We start from the raw sequence: 19,768 nt of genomic DNA, 5'->3' as shown, positions 1-19,768 counted from the left end.
CCACAGAGTCCAAGTGAAATTTGCACTTCTCTGGTTTGGCATACAGGTCATGCAACTGGAGCCAGTGAAGAACCTCCCAGATGTGCTGCTTGTGAGAAGACTCATCTCTGGAGTAGATCAGGATGTCATCAAGGTAGATGACAATGCAGACATCTAGCATATCTGCAAAGATTGAATTGATGAACCACTGGAAGGTGGCCAGGGCATTGGTAAGACTGAAAGGCATCACCAACCACTCATAAGACCCATCACATGTTCTAAAGGCTGTTTTCCACTCATCACCAGGTGCAATCCAGATGAGGTGGTACATGTGCCTCAAGTCGAATTTTAGTGTAGATTTTGGCATGACTAGGAGAGTTGAGTAAATCAGATATTAGTGGTAGGGGGTACTGGTCTTTCTTGGTGAGCTTGTTAAGGCCCCAGAAGTCAACACATAACTGGAGTGAGCCATCCTTCTTCTTTATGAAGAGGACTGGTGCAGCATAGGGAGAAGATGTGGGCTGGATGAAACTGGTAGTCAGATTTTTGTCAATGAAAGCCTGGAGAGCTTGCAGCTCAACCAGGGACAGGCAAGTAGATGGTTCCAACAAGGTGGTGTAGTACTCTCTTCCAGTTCAATCTTAAGGTTGTACTCCTGGTGTGGGGGGAGAGTAGACACCTTGGCTTTGCTAAAGACATCAGCAAAGTTGTGGTAGTTCTTTGGTACACCAGCCAGGTCTGGTGGAGGACCAGTAGAGGTAGACCAGTGTGAGTCAAAGTGTGGTTCAGTGGTGGAAACCAACCAAAACCAACACAAAAGACAATAAGAGTGAGTGGTGGTGTGCCTATGCAGTACCTAGATGGTAGAACCTTTGATTTGGGTGGGTTTTTGTGAGCTACAATATTCAAAGATGAGTGCTGAAGGTTGGGGGTGCTCCTGACAAAGAGGGAGCAAGAATGCAATAGAATGCAATAGGGTAGACTGCTGTCAGCCTACAGAAGGATAGATGATGACTTAATTCAATGCTCTGAGCTGCACTGAGCTCAGGGAGGACTTGGAGCAAAGTAGATTGATGATAGATGATGATAAGTGAAGTATATGATAAGTTAGACCCTTAATAAAGTCTCAACTATCAAAGCTGCTGAATGAATTACTGAGTGATGATGAAAAATGTGAGCAAGAGGGGCTCTCTGATGTCTTCTTCTTATTCAGCTATCTAAGTACAGTGATTTATATACATTACAGGGGTGCTTGCCTATGGAAAACAAGGTGCATATGCTTGGTAAGTGATTGGTAACTGATGAGTAAGGAATGTAAGCAGTGGGTAATTGTCTTAGAAAGCATTGGTAAGCATTGGTAAGGATAAGTAAGCCAAAAAGCAAAGAATCAGTAAGCAAAGTCAAAAGATTGGTAAGTATTGGCAATAGGTGAGTCAAAGACAGTCAGAATGTCAAAGTATGAGTCAAGTAATGTCAGGAACTGGGAAAGCACACTGGAATCACCTTAGGGGGAGGCTGTGCATGTCACATCTCAAAGAGATTGATTCTGAGCCAAAGTGGGATGACCAAGAGGCAGTGCTGACCTGATGCCAATACAGTACATCCAAAAGTGGACAGGGTGAGTCAGATGTCAACAGGGGTCAAGCTTTGGGGGTCTGTTGGGTTACAGGAGCATAGGGGATCACAACTTTCCCCCCCTAACTGTCCTCTCAGTGAAGCAAATAAAAACTTCATAAATGGGGCTCTGTTGGAAGAGAGGACAAAGGGGGAGCATCTTCTGCTGTATCTTGCAATAAGGAGGCAAGATGTGCATCATACTCATGATGGATGTGATCAGGGAGAGTGGAGAAACAGTAGATTATACTGTAGCTATCACAATTTTGGAAGAATGATGGATGAGACCAGGTATGAAGACATTGCAGGGAGCAGGGAGGAAGGATCCATATGCTTCTTGGACTGGAGACTGAAATGACCACATAAGACCTTTCCAAGTGAATGAATGACCTGAGGCAACCAAAGAACATCCTCCTAGAGGTCATACTGACAAAAAGAATGTGCTGTCCAAGCTGGATGGGCTGAGAGGGGGCAGACAAGGATGGGATGTACCAGGATGCTTCAGGACAGAAACTGGTAGGAACTCCTGGTAGATATATGTAGCCATGGTCCCTAGCAAAGGGGACAAGCAAAATGATTGATGTGGAGGCAGCCATATCAGAAGAATTAGTGAAATGAGCATCTTTTGGAGGGAGTGCTGTAGAAACATGTGGAGTGTGCAAATCCTTTCCAATTTTGGAAGGTAGGATCACATGGCTGAGCACTATAAGTGAGTGTGGGAATGGTGTCAGTATCTGCAGAATTGGTGGAGATACATTGAAAACTGGAATGCTGTACATGGGCACTCAAGGAATTTTTATCAGCACTTAACTTGCTTCCTTCCTTTTTCTTTGGCATTGTCATGACCATGTCTGGACTACTCTAGGACCAGCTCTATCCCAGTCTCAACTGGTCTCATCCAATCCTTGCCCTTGTCCCAGCCTTAACTCTTCGACCCAGAAATGTGTTAGCTTGTGAGGCACTGTGAGGCAGTGCCCAATCGAGTTGTTTGCTCAGTTGGTACTGGGCTGGTGTAATACCTGGCCCAGCCACAATGCCCTGCCCTGGTTCCCAGTAATCCTTTGTTCATAGTCTTGCTTGATAATATTCTTTGTAACATTACTTACCAATCAGTTTACCAACCATTGCTGTACTGGTGCAAACCAGTCTCTGGTGCTACATTACACTTAGGTTACTTCTAGTATTTAAGCCATAGGATAATCTGTTTGCCTCAGTCTGAAGTCAACTTAGTCTCATCTTAACCCAGTCCCACCTGTTCCCTGTTTTCTGTCTCTTGACCAGACTATGGCCCACACAAGGGAATAGTGCTGCACCATCAGTCACTAAGTCCAACAGTCCAAATCCTTTAGTATCTTGTATTACCCTCTGACCCCCAACTAAACTCTGGACTGGCCTTGGACCAGTGAAGACCCAGACTTAACAGGCATTGATGACTCATTCTTGTGTGAGGGATGACTGCTGACATTTCTGGCTGTCCTTCTTTGCATGAGGGCTATGGTCTTTGTCTCCATTCATCAGCTGTATCCATGTCCACCTCACCAAACACCTTTGGTGTGTGACACTGGGCCAGGTCCAGGTCCAGTGGGCATAGATGATGTTGGAATTGGGTAGATCCCTCTAGCTTGCAAGTGTGTACATATGCAGCTGCATTGATCAGGGCAATAGGGGGAGCTTTCAGGGAGGTGTGAACCAGTGAGTTGACAGATGGTACAGATGGTGCAGGGCCAGGGTTGGGTTGGTCAGTCAGACCAGGATTGGGAAGACTGGTTGGGACTGGTGTTGCAGGGGGGTGTTGATGGGGTTGGCATTCCTCCTGTAGATGTCCTGGAAAGTTAGACTGCTCAATACCCAATCAATCAATGGATTGTAGTGGGTGAGCCAGTGATGTCCAAGGACCATCTTACATTCAGAATCCAATGGGGCTAAAAACAGGGTTACCAGGGTGACATTGCCAGTTGCAAATTGAACCAAAAGATCTACTGCTTGAGTGATAATGAAACTTGATGACCCATCAAAGAGCTGGAGTTGGATAGGGGAACATGGAGTAAGTGTTAAATGAGTGTTGATTAACAAATTCCTTATCTATGAAGCTATGCATGGAACTGGAGTCCACTAGTGTACAAAGCCAGGGTAAATCATGACTGACAACAGAAACATAGAGAGTTAATGAATTGGGGTTAGAAAGAGCAGACATGTTGAGGCCAAGCCTCCATGAGTGCACAGCCAGAGTCAACACAGCTCTCAGTCTGTGTGGAAGGTCCTGAGAGCTGCTACCTATTTTTTTGCCTTGGGGGCAGAGCCTGAGGTTGAGGCCAGTGTTGCCTCAGAGGTGGCTGCAGCATGAGCTTTGGCTTTCCTGGCTTTCTTGGGACACTTCTCTGTGAAATGTCTGGTGCCCCCACAAAACATGCAGAGGTTGTAGTCTCTGTGATGCTTGTGCTCCTCTGGTGCTAGCTTTCCATCCTTTCCCAGCTTGCTTGAGTCTGGCTTGGATGTGTTAGAGCCATTCTGACTGGTTGAGGCAGGTTTAGATGAAGACTGGTTACCAGAGTTGCCATTTCTGGAGTTATTGCCAGTCTTGGATTTCTCCTGACCAGGCTTAGGCTGGTTGTTGTGACTGGGGTTGGGAGTTGACTTGTTACCAGAGGACAACCCCTGGTGCTTACTGGACCACTGAACCTCCTCTTTGTGTTCCCAGTAGCACATGTCAATTTCCTGGGCTAAGTGGCAAAGCTTGTGCAGGGTTCTAGGTTTGCCAACTCAGCAGACCTCATCTTTGATATGGTTGGGGAGACTTGTGTAGAAGAAGTGGTGCAGAGCACCATCACTGTATCCCTGGACTTGTGAGGCAAGCTGGTTGAACAGGTGGTCTAGCTGGCTTTCAGTGTCAGCCACCAGCTCATGAGGTCCAAAGGTGGTTTGAAGTTCTATGACAAACTCTTTCCAATAGTCCATCCAATAAGGCCAGTCCTCTGGGTCTTCAGTCCCAAGTAGGTCCAGTTCAAACCACTCGAGAGCCATCCCTTTCAGGAATGACTGTGTGAAAGTGACCTTGGCTTGATCACTTCAAAGGGCCTGGGGCCAGTCCTGGAAGTTGAGTACATATTGGATAAGAAAAGTGTGCAGCTTCTTTGGGTCTGTCCCATTGAAGGTGTCCAGTTTGATGCAACTTGATTCTAGAAGATAATTCAGAGCCAGTACAAGCATTGCATGTGAGAAGCTCTATGGCTTTACCAAGGTTATCAAGCACAGTTACCCCAGGCTCAATGTCAGCTTCTGGGAGGGGATCTTCATTGTTGTGATCCAGGTCATCTCCCAGCCCATCATCACCAGGACCATCATCACCAGGGTCATCACCACTGGGATTGAGTCATCTGGTTTGTTTGGGTCTGGTTCATCATCTGGATCATTAGTGGGTGCAGGAGGTCGATTAGAAGTGGGTGTAGTGGACTTGTGGGCTGAGAAGCCCCTGAAGTTGTTGACTTCACTGGGTGACCTTCTGGCTGTCCCTAAGGACACCAGGGCAGTGGTGTGGCACAAGTCAATAGCCAAGGTGGAATCTGGATTGGTGGTAGCATGTGCCTGTGCTGCTTCAGTTCTGGTTTGGGTAGGCATGCCAAGGGTGCAATACTGAGGTTTGGACAGAAGGGTAGTGACCCACACAAGTGTGAGTCTGAAATACTGTTAAGTCCAGTTGATCACTGGTCCAAAGCCAGTCCAGAGTCCAGTCAGGGGTCAGATGGTAGATGAGGTACTAGGGGATTGGACTGTTGGACTTCACAACTGAAGGCGCAGCACTATTCCCTTGTGTGGGCCATAGTCCAGTTGAGAGGCAGAAGACAGAGATCAGAGAGACTGGGTTAGATGAGACTAGATTGATTTCAGACTGAGGCTAAACAGATTATCCTATGGCTTAAATACTAGAGGTAACCTAAGTGTATTGTAGCACTGGAGACTGGTCTGTGCTGGTACAGCAATGGTTGGTAAATGGATTGGTAAGTAATGTTACAAAGAATATTATCAAGCAAGACTATGAACAAAGGATTTGGGAACTGGGGCAGGACCTGTCACCAGCCTGGTACCAACTGAGTGGACAACTCGATTGTGCACTGCCTTGCAGTGCCTCATGAGCTAACACATTTCTAGGTCAAAGAGTTAAGGCTGGGACCAGGGCAAGGGTTGGGTGAGGCCAGTCAAGGCCAGAGGGTCCCTGGGACCTCTGTGGTGGTCACTGCAACCAGGAGAGCCCCCTGCACTCACTGTATAGCACATCTGACAGCAGGGCAGTGTGAGCCAGGGCAGGGCAAAACCAGGGCAGCTGAGCAGATGGTGGAGGCCATGGAGCAGACAGCCAATGAGTGGGGGCTGTACTGAGCCTGGGCAGAATAGGTGGAGATGAGGAGGAGGGATGATGTATGTGAGGCCAGGATGGTGGAGTTTGAGCATGCAGGAGGAGGGTGGAAGAGGCCACAGTCAGAGGCAGTGGAGGACCAGAATGAGGAGGCAGATCAAGGTGTGGAGGGGGATGATGAGGAAGAGGAAGAAGTCAGAGGAGAGCAGGAAGGCAGGGAAGAACAGGAGGGTGGTGAAGAGCAGGCAATGGAAGAGTAGATTAGTTTCTTTTTTTTTTTTGTCTTTTGTTTTTAGTTTGTATTTTTGTACTACTACAGAATAGACATGCAATTTTACTTATGGTTCTGAGAAGTGAGACAGATAAGTGGAGAAAATTCTAAAGTACTTAAGATAGTTCAGTGAGGGGTGGAGTTGGCCCATGGAGGAAGGTTATGTGGGCAGAGTATTATGGTGGAGGTTGATATGGGCCAGGTTTGTGCAGATAACATTTGTGGAAAGCAGAGACTATGTCAGAAGTGTGATCTAACTCAGTTGCAAGCAACCAAGAGGTTTCTTCATCTGTGTTCTCATAACCAGCCCAGCAGACTAGATACAAGAGCTGGCAGTGGTGGCAATGGTGGTCCACCTTAGAGTTGAGTATCTCTGACACCTCATACTCAAGGTCACCATCAACATCCACTGGCAGAGGTGGAGGTTGTTGTCAGTTTGGGAAAGGGTCAGCTGCTGCAGCTTCCAGTTGTGAGACATGGAAGATTGGATGTGCTGAGTACATAGAGTCAGGGAGCCCAAGGGTGATGGAGTGTGTACCTGGCCTGGCCAAGATGGTGAATGGACCTAAGTACTTTTTGGAGAGTTTTTTCAAAGGACAAGTGGAGCAGAAGTACTTCACTTTGACATAGGCCTGTTCTCCAACCTTGAACTCAGGCAGAGATATGTGTTTGACATCTGCTGGACCCTGGTAGTGCTGCTGAGTGGTGGACATTTCAGAGTGGAGGAAGTCATGAAGGGCAGCTCAACAACATAGTCATGAGCCCATGGAGAGGTGAAGTCCTGGTCAGGGACCACAGACAGGTTTGGATGGTATCCCTTGTTAGTGAAGAAGGGAGAGACTCCAGTTGTCACACTTGGTGCATTGTTAAAAGTGAACTCCACTAGAGGTAAAAGCTCAGCCCAGTTGTCTTGTTGGTAGTTACAGTAGACATGAAGGTACCACTCAAGGGTCTGGTTTGTTCACTCAGTCTGGCCATTGCCTTCTGGGTGGTAACCCAAATGTGAAGTGAAGATGCATATCAAGGGCCTTTCCTAGATAGTGGAGGAAGTGTGAGACAAACTCAGGACCTCTGTCAGAGGTGACATTAGCAGGTACCCCATGCTTGGAGAAGACATGGGTAAGGAAGAGCTTAGCAGGTTCAGCAGAGGTGATGGAGTCATGGGTGGGGATGAACACCACTTGCTTTGAGAGGTGGTCCACTACCATAAGGATGGCAGAGTAACCATTGGAGTTGGGGAGGTGCTTCAATGAAGTCCATGGAGATGGAGTTCCAAGGTCTCTCTGGGATGGGGAGTTGCTTCAGTAGACCATAGGGGTGGTGACACAGAGTTTTGCTTCCATCCAGAGGCAGTGCAGGAACCTGACATATTCTTTCATGTCAGAGTGTAAATTAGGCCACACATAGTCTCTGTGGACAAGTTCTAGGGTGCAGTTTTGCCTGAAATGGCCTGATAGAGGGTGGTCATGCTTGAACCAAAGCACTTGGAGGTGGAGACCATCAATGTCAGGGACAAAGATGTGACCATCAAGGTGGAGTAGACCATCAGAGTCCAGGGACCACCAAGGCTTGCTTGGAGTTGGGAGATGGCTGGCAGAGACGGGGCCAGATGGTAAGGCAGAGATGATGTCAGAGTGCAAGCACACAACATTGAAGACCATGGTGGCATGGAGCACAGGTGCCATGAGGGTAGTGGTACAGAGGGACAATGCAAGTTGCTCCTGTGTAAACATAGGGCAGAGATTGTGAGGAATTACCTGTGTGTAGTCCCTATCCCCCCCTTTTGGGTAGATGTCCCAACATCACATAAGTGCATCAGGTTTGGCTCCTAGGCAGCCAGGTTGGAAGCAGATGGAAAGGTTAAACTGTGAAAGGTATTCTGACCAACAGGCCTGCTGATGAGTGAGAACCTTAGAGGTGGAAAAGTACTCAAGGTTGTTGTGGTCTGTCACCACATTGACAGGTAAGGTGGAACCTTCTAGGTAATGCTGCCAATGGCAGAAGGCCTTGAAGATAGTCAACAGCTCTTTGTCATGGGTATCATAGTTGAGTTCTGGTGCAGTCATGGTGCAGGAGTAGAAAGCAACTGGGCAGAGTTCACTGTCAGAGCAGGTGAGCAACAAAATGCCAGCAATGGCATAGTCAGAGGTGTCAGTTTCAACTGTAAGTGGAGTGTTGTGAGTCAAAGTGTGGTTCAGTGGTGAAAACCAACTAAAACCAACACAAAAGACAAAAAGAGCAAGTGGTGATGTGCCTATGCAGTACATAGATGGTAGAACCTTTGATTTGGGTGGGTTTTTGCAAGCTACAACACTCAAAGATGAGTGCTGAGGGTTGGGGGTGCTCCTGATGAAGAAGAAGCAGGAATGCAAGAGAATGTGATAGGGTAGACTGCTGTCAGCCTACAGAAGGATGGATGACGACTTAATTTGATGCTCTGAGCTGCACTGAGCTCAGGGAGGGCTTGGAGCAAAGTATATTGATGATAGACAAGGATAAGCAAAGTAGACAATAGTTAGACCCTTAATAAAGTCTCAACTATCGAAGCTGCTAATTGAATTACTGAGTGATGATAAAATGCGAGCAAGAGGGGCTCTCTGATGTCCTCTTTTTTCGCTATCTAAGTACAGTGATTTATATGCAGTACAGGGGTGTTGCCCTTGGAAAACAAGGTGCAAACACTTGGTAAGTGATTGGTAACTGATGAGTAAGGAATGTAAGTGATGGGTAATCATCTTGGAAAGCATTGGTAAGCATTGGTAAGGATTAGCAAGCCAAAAAGCAAAGAATCAGTAAGCAAGGTCAAAAGATTGGTAAGTATTGGCAACAGGTGGGTCAAAGACAGTCAGAATGTCAAAGTATGAGTCAAGTAATGTCAGGAACTGGGAAAGTGCACTGGAATCACATTAGGGGGAGGCTGTGCATGTCACATCTCAAGGAGATTGCTTCTAGGCCAAGGTGGGATGACAGAGAGGCAGTGCTGATCTGATGCTGATATAGTACATCCAAAAGTGGATGGGGTGAGTCAGATGTCAACAGGGGTCAAGCTTTGGGGGTCTGTGGGGTGACAGGAGCATAGGGGATTGCAACTTTCCCCCCCAAACCATCCTCTCAGGGAAGCAAATAAAAACCTCATGAATGAGGCTCTGTTGGAAGAGAGGATGAAGGGGGAGTGTCTTCTGCTGTATCTTGCAACAATGAGGCAAGATGTGCATCATACTTGTCATGGATGCAATCAGGGAGAGTGGAGAACAGTAGATTATACTGTAGCTGTCACAATCTTGGAAGAATGATGGACAAGACTGGTATGAAGACATTGCAGGGAGCAGGGAGGAAGGATCCATATGCTTCTTGGACCAGAGAGACTGAAATGACCACATAAGACCTTTCCAAGCAAATGACAGACCTGAGGCAACCAAAGAACGTCCTCCTAGAGGTCATACTGACAAAAAGAACACACTGTCCAAGCTGGATGGGCTGAGAGGGTGCAGATGAGGGTGAGATGTACCAGGATGCTTCAGGATGGCAGCTGGTAGGAACTCCTGGTAGATATATGTAGCCATGGTCCCTAGCAAAGGGGACAAGCAAAATGACTGATGTAGAGGTGGCCATATCAGAAGAATTTAGTGAAATGAGTGTCTTTTGGAGGGAGTGCTGTAGAAACGTGTGGAGTGCACAAATCCTTTCCACTTTTGGAAGGTAGGATTGCATGGCTGAGCACTACAAGCAAGTGTGGGAGTGGTCTTGGTATCTGCAGAAATGGCAGAGATATGTCAAAAACTGGAATGCCATACACAGGCACTTAAGAATTTTAGCCAGCACTTAACTTGCTCCCTTTCTTTTTCTCTGGCACTGATGACTTGTTCTTGTGTGAGGGATGACTTCTGACATTTCTGGCTGTCCTTCTTCGCATGAGGGCTATGGTCTTCATCTCCATTCATCAGCTGTATCCATGTCCACCTCACCAAACACCTTTGGTGTGTGACAGTGGGAGATACAGCAGCAATGGCTTGTGCTACCTTTGCAGACACCCACACCATGCTACTTGACATGATGGAATGGGGATGGAGTGTGAAAAAGCATGTATAGTGGGTCGAACCATGGGCAGGATGGAAAGTTGCAAAGAGGGACTGGTCGAGTACACAGACTTTGTCTTGCTCACAACATGTATTGTGAGTTTTGTATACATGCATGTGAACATGAAAAAAAATGAGACCAGATACTGCATTCTGTACAAAGATCTGACATCACCAAGGAAAAAAGTCAGTGGGTAAGTGCATGATGAATTGGATACAAAGGTGAAAGGGTATGCTCAACTTCCCAATACTTGTCTGACTCGAATGTGTTCCATTGCAACCTTGACTGGCCAGCAACACATCTGTTGTATCCACAGGTGTGAAGTGTCACCAATGCTCATTCTGTTTCCTGACACCTTACCATATGCCTGTAAACTCATGTCAGTAGTGTATCCACCTCGAGTATCTTCAGTGCTCTTGCATCCTCATGGTCTCCATTTGTCCAGTATCTGTTTAAATTAGTAGCTTCTGTTCTCACATCATATGAAATTCACCTTGTGCCTCATTCATGAATTCCCCTCACTGACGGTCAACTGTTGGTCTCTTGCAAGGCATGACTTTTGATTCCCCCTCCACACTTGGTGACTTCAACTCAAAATCTCCTCTTCCACACTCAGTGACTTCAAATCTGCCCCTTCCCTGCCCCACCCATGTCCCCCAATGTGTTCAAAATTCCCAACAGCACTTCAATGCCTGTTGATGTGCCTGAGACTGCTGAGGCAGTGACAGACATGTTCAGCGATTTGTTCAGCTTGGTGGTATGTCTTCCATTCCACTTGTGTGCTAATCTGTTAATATTGACTTGCCACTAGAATTTTTCTCCCAACAGTTTGCCCCCTGAATGGGCCACTCCTGCTGCTGTCACTACACCCTCCACCATAGACCCCACTTTACTCTCCCTCAATGCTTATCCCCCTCCTGATGTCCCAGCCAACAATGTTCCTGTCACTGAGATGATTAGGCATGATGTGGACATTGACTTCCATTCGATTCTGACTTTCCACAACACCCTACAAGCTGTCATCTATGCACTGGACCATTTCCTTGCTGAACAAGTTGTGTCTGAGAAGGTCCTTGGAAAATGGAAGAGGGAGGACTAGGGAAGGGAAGAAGAGCTGAATCATGGTTTCTTTGCCTTTGAGGCTTCAACAGCCTTGTAGACCTATATACATCCCTTTGCCCTGTAGTTTCAACACTTTGTTGGTCAGAGTGTATCTCTGTAGTCATGCATAAAAAAAACAAGACTGTTGTCCACTCTGGCAGCCTGCTGTCCAGCATCCAGTAGATTGAGTTTCATGTGGTGGGCATAACAAGTAGTGAAACAGACCTCACCATATTCCCCCGATGACCCCCTGCATCAGTGCACCTACTACTTACCACTTTGCTCCACAGCAGGGGGGAAAAGAGTTGGGCATGTGTCTGATGTGGTCTGTTCCAGAGTGGTTGCCAATGGTATTAATCATGACTTACTATTTCTTGATGCTGGCTTCAATCTGTCACCCAAGTACCTTTGATCTACTACTGAGTGTGTTGCAAGTCTTCAGTTTCCTTGCTAGGATGGTTGACAGCTTGCAAAGGACAAGACAGTGATGGGTCAGAACAGACATCTGCAATGTGCTCAAAATTCTCTGGTTGGAAGGCCACTAGAGACAGTAAGTAACCTTCATTGCCTGTGTCTGTAGGAACATATCACTATCAAGTTGCTCAACAACAAAAAATTTGTCATCATGTTCAGTGTCAGGTGCTAGAACAGCCCCTTGGATGATTGAGCACAATGGTATGAAGATGGACACAGCCCATGGAACTGTCTTGACAAATTTGAGTCTGAGATCATGATCAATAGTGTGGGCCAGTCCAATCCTTGTCATGAAGGGTTGTGCCAAGATAAATTCCATGTTTCCTATGTCTGGAATGACACAGGAAAACATGCAGATGAGACGAACAAAGGCAGTTTCTGTCTTGGTGTATTGAATAAGCACACAGTCATAGCAGGGCACACCAAAAAATGACAGGTTGCAGCGGAGATGATCTGTGCACTGGTTCCAAGTGACAGTTGACTTGTAGTTGACCAGCAGATAATGGTATTCTTTAACCTTAGCACAAGCACAGTTTCAACTAGATGAATGCATAATGAGAGTGTAGATACATACTGTGAAGTCAGTGGGGAGGGAGATCCATGACTTGACTTGATATCCATATGCCAGAAGGGCATCATTAAGGAACTCGCAGAACCTTTGACAGAACTGATGGAACACCATATCTAGCTGACCATTTTCCTCCAAGTCTTTCAGGGTTTGGGTTGCGACAACATGTGCACCAAGCTTAATATGATCAACTGAGGTATGCTCACTGACCACATCAACTTCTGGATCTGATTCCCCAGAGACAGATTTCTCAAGCTGATCAACACACAATCTGAGAAGCTTTGTAGCAAGAACTTGATGATCTACCCACAAGACCTAACATGCATTTTAAAGTGACTGTGAGTAGGAGTATCAGCACACACAGTTGTCATACCTGAGCAGGAATGTCTCTACTGTTCGAACAGTGTTCATATGTGTCTTGGATTGGCTTATGCATACTTTCATTGGGCTGAGTGCTATAGTTGCATGTGGCACCCTTTAGGCAGATATCTTGAACAATGTGCTTCCAGAGGTGGACCTTTGGGAAATTCCAGTCAGTTCACAGACCATCAATGTTGGACTTCATGATGCATTTGGTGTAGTCCTGAAAATGACACATTATGACAAATTGGCATGAGCACAAAGTGTATAACTACCTTCAGTGTCTGATCAAATGTCAATATTTCATCATTGATCATGTTAACCATATGTTCAGTCTGGACATCTAAGCTGATGAGGCTATCAAGCTGTAGGTAGCTTCAGATGACTTGGAGGAGCTGGTACCCTTCAGGGGTTATACTCTTCTTCAAAACATTGATCCCCATGTGGAAGATTTGCTAGGGAAACAGTTCATTGACAGCCATCTGGTATTGGACACATGTACCTTGGAGATATCAGCCAGCTTGTTACCATCTGAAAAAGTGACATGAATAACTTGGTTGAAGTGTGCGAGGTTTTGCCAGTGAGGAAAACTTGCAACACTGTCATTGTCAAATGTGAGAAGTGACAATGTTCAGAGCAATTGATTGTAAAACAGTGACTCACTACTTCTCAATGTTGGCTTTGATCTGTCACCTGAGCACCTTTCCAATCACCTTTAGGTCCCCAAAGACATGCTTGCCCCAAAAACCATGCCCATAATGCAGTCAATCAAAGCTGCAGGCAAGGTGGAGATCAGAAAACCCAATCAGTCAGAACACATTCTGCATCCCATTATATATTAGTTTGCTGATGGTGATTTGTTGGTGGAAACTTACTTCAATTGGTCATAAACCTAACCACTTCAGCAATTCATCACCTTTGGCTCCATTCATGGCACAAACACATAATGCATCGATGCCCTGGGCATGCATATGAGGTTCAAAAGTCCTAGAGAGGTCATGGAGTAGCTCTGACAGTACAAGACATACAGGGCAAGGGTGTTTGCCACTGTGACCATGAGTGAGTACCATCATGCATCTGTAGTAGGCCATTGAGTTAGTATCATTAGTCTGAGCAAGAAGAAGGAAGTATATTACATCTTTTCAAAATTGGTGGACAGCATCATAAGACTTGGAAAGAGCCAATGGGTAATGTTGTCATGCAAAGATGTATGTATGTACCCAGTCTTCGAGCACTGCTCAATCTCCAGAAGTAACTTTTTAAAAGATTTGTGCCAAATGACACACTTGAGGGTTGTGTAGCCTAGCTTTCCCTCTTCTTTGGCATCTTCAGGGACCTGAAATGTTCTTAGCCTATATGAATATCTAAACAGTGGACATCATTCACAATAGGCAGCCAGCTGACAACAGTACCTCTGCCAATGACATTGCTATTCTGAATCTCAACTGGCAAGTTCACACAGCACACAATGACAGGGTAACTCTTGGCAGTGCCAAAAGATGATAGGTTGGATTTGTCAGCATAAAGGATCAGGCCAAATGGCATGGTGTTCTTGATATTTGGTAGACTCAACTAGCACAAATACAACATGTTATGTATGAGTAACAAATGACATATTGACCAGGCACATACTTGAATATCCCACCAATAATCTCTGGTCCAGGGCTTGTTGTAAAAATGTTCATGCTCAACACTGTTGTGCCTGTAAAGTCACTGTGCATCCCAGGTGAAGTGCAGACCAAGGAATGGATTTTCTAAGATATCAAGTGCCCACTCCCACAGTGGGTGAATATGTGCTTTGAACGTACATTCTTCCTTTTTGTATGGTACCTTAACTTCGACCCTGGAGAACTATTTAGATAGGTAGGATGGATGGCGATGAATGGATATTTGAAAATCATACTGGAGTGAGTTCCATTGCAGCTGCATCACATGCTTTGTGAAGTTCAGCATCATTCTTGAGTGTGACTTGGACAGCTCCCTGTGTGACACAAGCAAAGAGATCCAGCAGGGCATTGACTTGTTGCTGGTTGAGTAGTGAAGCGAGTGCAATTTCTGCAAACTCAAAGTCACCCAACATGCTAAATGGGGACCAAGGTGTTTTGTCAACCAGGGATGGGGACTTCTCACTGTGAACATGGAACTCTTCATAAGACTGATAAATCAGTGGTCAATTGCTTCTTGGATGAAATTGGATCTTGAATTCAGGAAGTTTTGCCACATTAGAACTTGTGGCAGTTGGCATTGACACATCTGAGGGAATTATGAGCACTATGAGAACATGTGCTGAAGTGAATATGTACCTGAGGCTTGGAGCATGTTGCTCGTCTCATTGTAATCTTGTCCCATAGTCACCTCAACTGCAGCCGCAGTTTGTCTGAGACTAGGACCACAACATAAATGGAAATCAGACTCACCAGGTTCATTGATGAAAAAATATCCTGTATCTGTGCAGTGAGCTTTGGGCACTCGAGGCTGTGATTTGAGTACCGATGCTCTCACAGCTCAATGGTGGGCAGCTGAGTTAATAATTGAAGCCAGAAACCATTACATTGGGTCTGCCTGTGCTACACACCAATTCATGTACCTCGTTGTTTCTCTTCATACTGATGTTCAAAAGCTACATGCTCCCTCTGATCTTCTTTGTGCTTCCTGCAACTCACCTTGTGCTGCTTGAAACTGGTTTTCTGAAATTTCCTGTTACAGTGAGGGCATTGATGGAGAATGGCATGATTCTGTTCAGCATTTTGACAGGTCAAAGCTGAACAGGTGGTACAGGAGGGAGCCATGAGAGAAGATGTATCATAGCTGGACTAGTTCATCCTTTGATCCCAGGTTTGGCTGATGTAAGACAATGTCATGCCATATCAGTCATTATCAGATCATTATCACTCAGTAACTTGGGTAACTCCTGTCCAATGAAATTTCTTCCCTTGGCACTGCCCCCAAGCTGTTGACATGTCATTACCAGACCATTTTAATGACCCTAATAAGGAAATATGCAAGCATTGTCAGCCAGCGGCATTATTATGTGCCTTGAAAATTTGCAACATACCTGACTGCAAGCTGTCAGGGAGGAGTCCATAGGTAGTCACATGACTCCTCAGAGAATGGTCTGTTTGGTCCAGTAGGAGAGCAGTACAAGTCCAACAGCAGTCAGAGCAGAGATGGTTTGTAACTGACAGAAGTTGGGTGGAGTTGGTGCAGAGTGAGTGAATGACCAGTGGAAGAGGGTGCAGAGTGAGTAAGGACCTAGAGTGAATGCACAGTTATGACAGTGCCCCCCCCTGAAGGCCACATGCATGGGATGGGATCAACACAAGTTGATCATTTGAAACCATTTTGGTGCCTTGAGGATAATGGCTTTAGCTGCAGCAGAGCTTCATCAGAGTTCAAAGTACTGCTTAAAAAACACATGTCAGAATACTGAACCTTTGTCCTTTCCTCCCATCACCATGCCTTCCACTGTCATAACTGTGTGTTCACTCTAGGTCCTTACTCACTCCGCACCCTCTTCTGCTGGTCATTCACTCACTCCACACCAACTCCACCCAACTTCTGTTGGTTACAAACCATCTCCACTCTGACTGCTGTCGGACTTGTACTGCTCTCCTACTGGACTGAACAGACCATTTTCTGAGGGGTCATGTGACTACCTTCAAACTCCTCCCTGACAGCTCACAGTCAGGTACTCCACAGTGCATGCACCACATGGTCCAGTGCCTGGACTGTTTCCTTTTCTGGATATTCTATGTTACCCATTTGTATGTCCTCCATCTACCCTTCATTCATCATCTAGGAAGTTTTGCTTGAAATTTTACAAGTCTCCATATGTCAGTGCCAATTCCAATTACTGTACCTCCATAGTAGTATAAAAGCATGTACCATACTCTGCTGTTCTTCAGTACAAATATCAACTTAGTTCCTACTCCCTCTGTCTCCATCCTCTGCCTGTTGGAGTTACTTCTGACTGTCTGTCTGTACTCCCCCTCTGAAATACGAGGGCTGAGATCATGCAAGGGGGTAGCACATGAGCTAAACCTGACACCCTTGCTTCACTCTGCCCTTACCTTGGTGGACTTCATTCTTGCCAACACTCTGCCAGTTGGAGTTCTGCTCTTGTCTACAACTGCGCATTCCTTCTTTCCAACGTGTTCGTTATACCAATGCCAAGCCTCAGGGTTGATCAGTTCTCCGACACTGCCCAGCACGCGGAGAGAGCTAAGGTCGTGACCTTCAACATGATGAGCGCCAAGTCTGCGCAACAGGCGGATAGCGGTGGGTGCCGAGCAAACCGTACAAAAGCACCAAATTACCCAATTCTACTCGGCACCCACCGCTATCCGCCTGTTGCGCAGACTTGGCGCTCATCATGTTGAAGGTCACGACCTTAGCTCTCTCCGCGTGCTGGGCAGTGTCGGAGAACCGATCAACCCTGAGGCTTGGCATTGGTATAACGAACACGTTGGAAAGAAGGAATGCGCAGTTGTAGACACGTTCTGGTAAGAACTCCTTTTGGATCATCATCATCATCCTGGTGATAGGTGCTGATCATTTCTAAGGCAAACCGAAACTGGTTCTATTGTTGTGACACCGTTCCCAGGTGCTATCGAGACCAAACCCGGATCAGCAACTGTCCCCTTCTTCGGTATCGAGCCCGCTATTCTGGACCCCACTACTGGAAAGGTGCGTGGCATTTCATCCTCCGACCGCTTCATATCAAATCGCTAACTGCGAGCCAGGAACTGGAAGGAAACAATGTCGAAGGTGTCCTTGTGATCAAACGACCCTGGCCCTCGATTGCTCGCACAGTATACAATGATAATAATCGGTATCTGGAAACGTACATGAAGGTGCGTCTATTGTCTGATTGGCTCCCCGACTTTGCCCATATCGGTATCTCAGCCCTACCCTGGCTACTTTTACACTGGTGATGGTGCCGCCCGTGACGAACATGGTTATATATGGATCAAGGGTCGTGTTGATGGTGTGTCATGCGCGTCTTTGGTGACGTGAACACAACTAAATATGCCCATACAGATGTGATCAATGTGTCTGGACATCGTTTGTCGACTGCAGAAATTGAGTCGGCCTTGATCTTGCACAAGGGTGTCGCTGAGGCTGCGGGTAAGAAGTCTTCTCGCAGGGTGTTGGGTCTGCTGCAGTATTGTTAACAATTTGCACAGTGATCGGCACCGCCGACGAACTGACAGGGCAAGCCGTGTTTGCTTTCGTCACCTTGAAACCGTGAGCAGTCATGAGCTTTACCAGTTTCAGGTGATAAAACCTCAATCCTGTTGTTCTAATCATACCAGAGAGTTCGCATATAACCCCAACGACGAAGCGTCGCTCTTAAAGGAACTCGTTCTCCAAGTCCGCAAAGTCATTGGTCCTTTCGCTGCACCGAAGAAAGTGATCATCGTTCCTGATCTTCCAAAAACTCGTTCCGGGAAGGTAAGACGAACTTCCAACTGTTTTCCAGTTTCGGCTGGTACTAACGCTGCATCGCGTTATCTTATCGTATTGTGATAGATCATGCGTCGTATCATGCGGAAGATTGTCGCTGGCGAAGGAGATCAGCTTGGTGATCTTAGTACTATTGCGGAGCCTGGTGTCGTCGAGGTCATTAAAAAGAAGGTAGCGGCATCATTGTGAGATGGGATGATCGCATGTAGATATGGAGTCGGATTCGTGTATGCTGTAAAATTTTGTTAGTGAACCAGGTGTCTTGCAACTGTCAACCAGTTGCCAATTCGTGCCCAACACATAGTAGTGCTAGGCGGTCGTAAGCTAGCATAATGTTATTAAGTGCGAACTAAGGCGAAGGTCGTTCGGTATTAAACCTCTTACCGGTCTGAATATTGAGAGTACAGCCGTTCCTGTCCATTACTCCAACCAACCTGAGAAAGGTTTCGATCAACAGTACTTGGTGTTATACATGGTGTAGACGCCCTATTTGCCGTTACAGCGCTTGGTTACAACAGAACAATCTCTTAACAACCTTCTTCATCGCATTGTTAATATTTGATTTCCCCAACTCCGATAGCCGCTTCAATCAGCCCAAAGTGTTCGTAAAGCAAGTCAGACAAGAGAGGCTGGCCGGACTGGTCATATTGGGGTTGTACCGATGGACTCGTCCACTCCACATTTTTGCCCCACAATTCCTTGAATCTCTCCATTTTATCGTCTTGCTTTGTGACACTAAGATATTCGTATACAGCTCTCCAGGCGCTGTCAAGCGCACCAACAACCCATCTAGATACGTAAGATCAATAGTCGGAGCTTACGGCTGAGTTATCTGACAATACTCACGCATGACGAGTGCTTATCGCTTCTCCCGCAAAGTGCAGACGTTTGTTCGCTGCGGGGTAAGTGAGGGAGGTATACACATCTTGGAAGTCACCGGGGCCGAATTGTGCGAATGCGCCTAAATTCGCAATTAACAAGATACCGAACCGAGCTGTGGTCAATCTCACCCATTGTCTGCACATCGTAGGTCCAGTCCTTGACATGCATGTCGAGGAATTGGTTGCACAGAAATTCGTATGTGATTGGATCACCGTGTGCACTTGCAAGATTGCAAAGTACGAGCTCCTTCAGCACTTCGTTCTGCCCTGCCATAGCAAGAGAGCCGAGGCGCTCCGCATCAGTGGTCCAGCAGTAGCTCGCAATGAGCACAGTGGACGGGGTATCAGTGCCAACCCCGTGAGATGGGTAGACGATGGTGCGAATGGGAAGATCTGTGAATGATTGCCCGCCGACAATGTTTAGCTTGGTAGTCCACCACGGCTCTTTAAAACGTATAGCAATCTTGACGGAAGGACCGTACTGGAGCTGACGCAGAGCATTCTTCTGCTCGACGTTCATCCCTGCGTCCTCCATATCTATCGTACGAAGCACGGGAAGAGGGAGGGTAGATATGACGTGCGGGTAGACGCGCGATTCATTGTTGACTGAGATCCTGACACCAGCC

General features: G+C 46.5%; 4 protein-coding genes across 4 annotated transcripts; 2 read left to right on the top strand and 2 right to left on the bottom strand.

Annotated features, from left to right (window-relative positions):
* Window positions 1-10,941: 10,941 nt before the first annotated feature.
* On the top strand, window positions 10,942-11,391 carry F5J12DRAFT_897726 (uncharacterized protein; the record flags this gene model as incomplete). Its single annotated transcript, XM_051748050.1, has 2 exons — window positions 10,942-11,049; window positions 11,104-11,391. 2 exons carry the CDS (start codon window positions 10,942-10,944, stop codon window positions 11,389-11,391), a joined length of 396 nt encoding a protein of 131 aa, XP_051595184.1.
* A 418-nt stretch (window positions 11,392-11,809) lies between these two features.
* F5J12DRAFT_786513 (uncharacterized protein) lies at window positions 11,810-15,541 on the bottom strand (the record flags this gene model as incomplete). Its single annotated transcript, XM_051743459.1, has 17 exons — window positions 11,810-11,967; window positions 12,291-12,384; window positions 12,442-12,612; window positions 12,646-12,750; window positions 12,809-12,952; window positions 13,071-13,079; window positions 13,182-13,250; window positions 13,298-13,394; window positions 13,671-13,687; window positions 13,824-13,872; window positions 14,016-14,131; window positions 14,182-14,367; window positions 14,428-14,488; window positions 14,510-14,646; window positions 14,699-14,950; window positions 15,213-15,270; window positions 15,459-15,541. 17 exons carry the CDS (start codon window positions 15,539-15,541, stop codon window positions 11,810-11,812), a joined length of 1,806 nt encoding a protein of 601 aa, XP_051595183.1.
* A 1,544-nt stretch (window positions 15,542-17,085) lies between these two features.
* Window positions 17,086-18,556, top strand: F5J12DRAFT_966721 (uncharacterized protein; the record flags this gene model as incomplete). The annotated part of the gene is made up of 8 exons (XM_051750016.1): window positions 17,086-17,297; window positions 17,358-17,481; window positions 17,538-17,648; window positions 17,701-17,782; window positions 17,836-17,922; window positions 17,982-18,042; window positions 18,111-18,249; window positions 18,328-18,556. Coding segments are annotated over 8 exons (939 nt in total), but the record flags the coding sequence as incomplete, so codon positions are not given.
* A 256-nt stretch (window positions 18,557-18,812) lies between these two features.
* On the bottom strand, window positions 18,813-19,662 carry F5J12DRAFT_727696 (uncharacterized protein; the record flags this gene model as incomplete). Its single annotated transcript, XM_051741824.1, has 3 exons — window positions 18,813-19,050; window positions 19,108-19,222; window positions 19,272-19,662. 3 exons carry the CDS (start codon window positions 19,660-19,662, stop codon window positions 18,813-18,815), a joined length of 744 nt encoding a protein of 247 aa, XP_051595181.1.
* Window positions 19,663-19,768: the final 106 nt, after the last annotated feature.

This window comes from Pisolithus orientalis, assembly GCF_024613125.1.
Source record: "Pisolithus orientalis strain OTSU chromosome Unknown F5J12scaffold_59, whole genome shotgun sequence".
NCBI lineage: Eukaryota > Fungi > Basidiomycota > Agaricomycetes > Boletales > Pisolithaceae > Pisolithus > Pisolithus orientalis.
The sequence above is the reverse complement of the archived record's forward strand: the minus strand, read 5'-3'. Positions and strand labels throughout refer to the sequence as shown.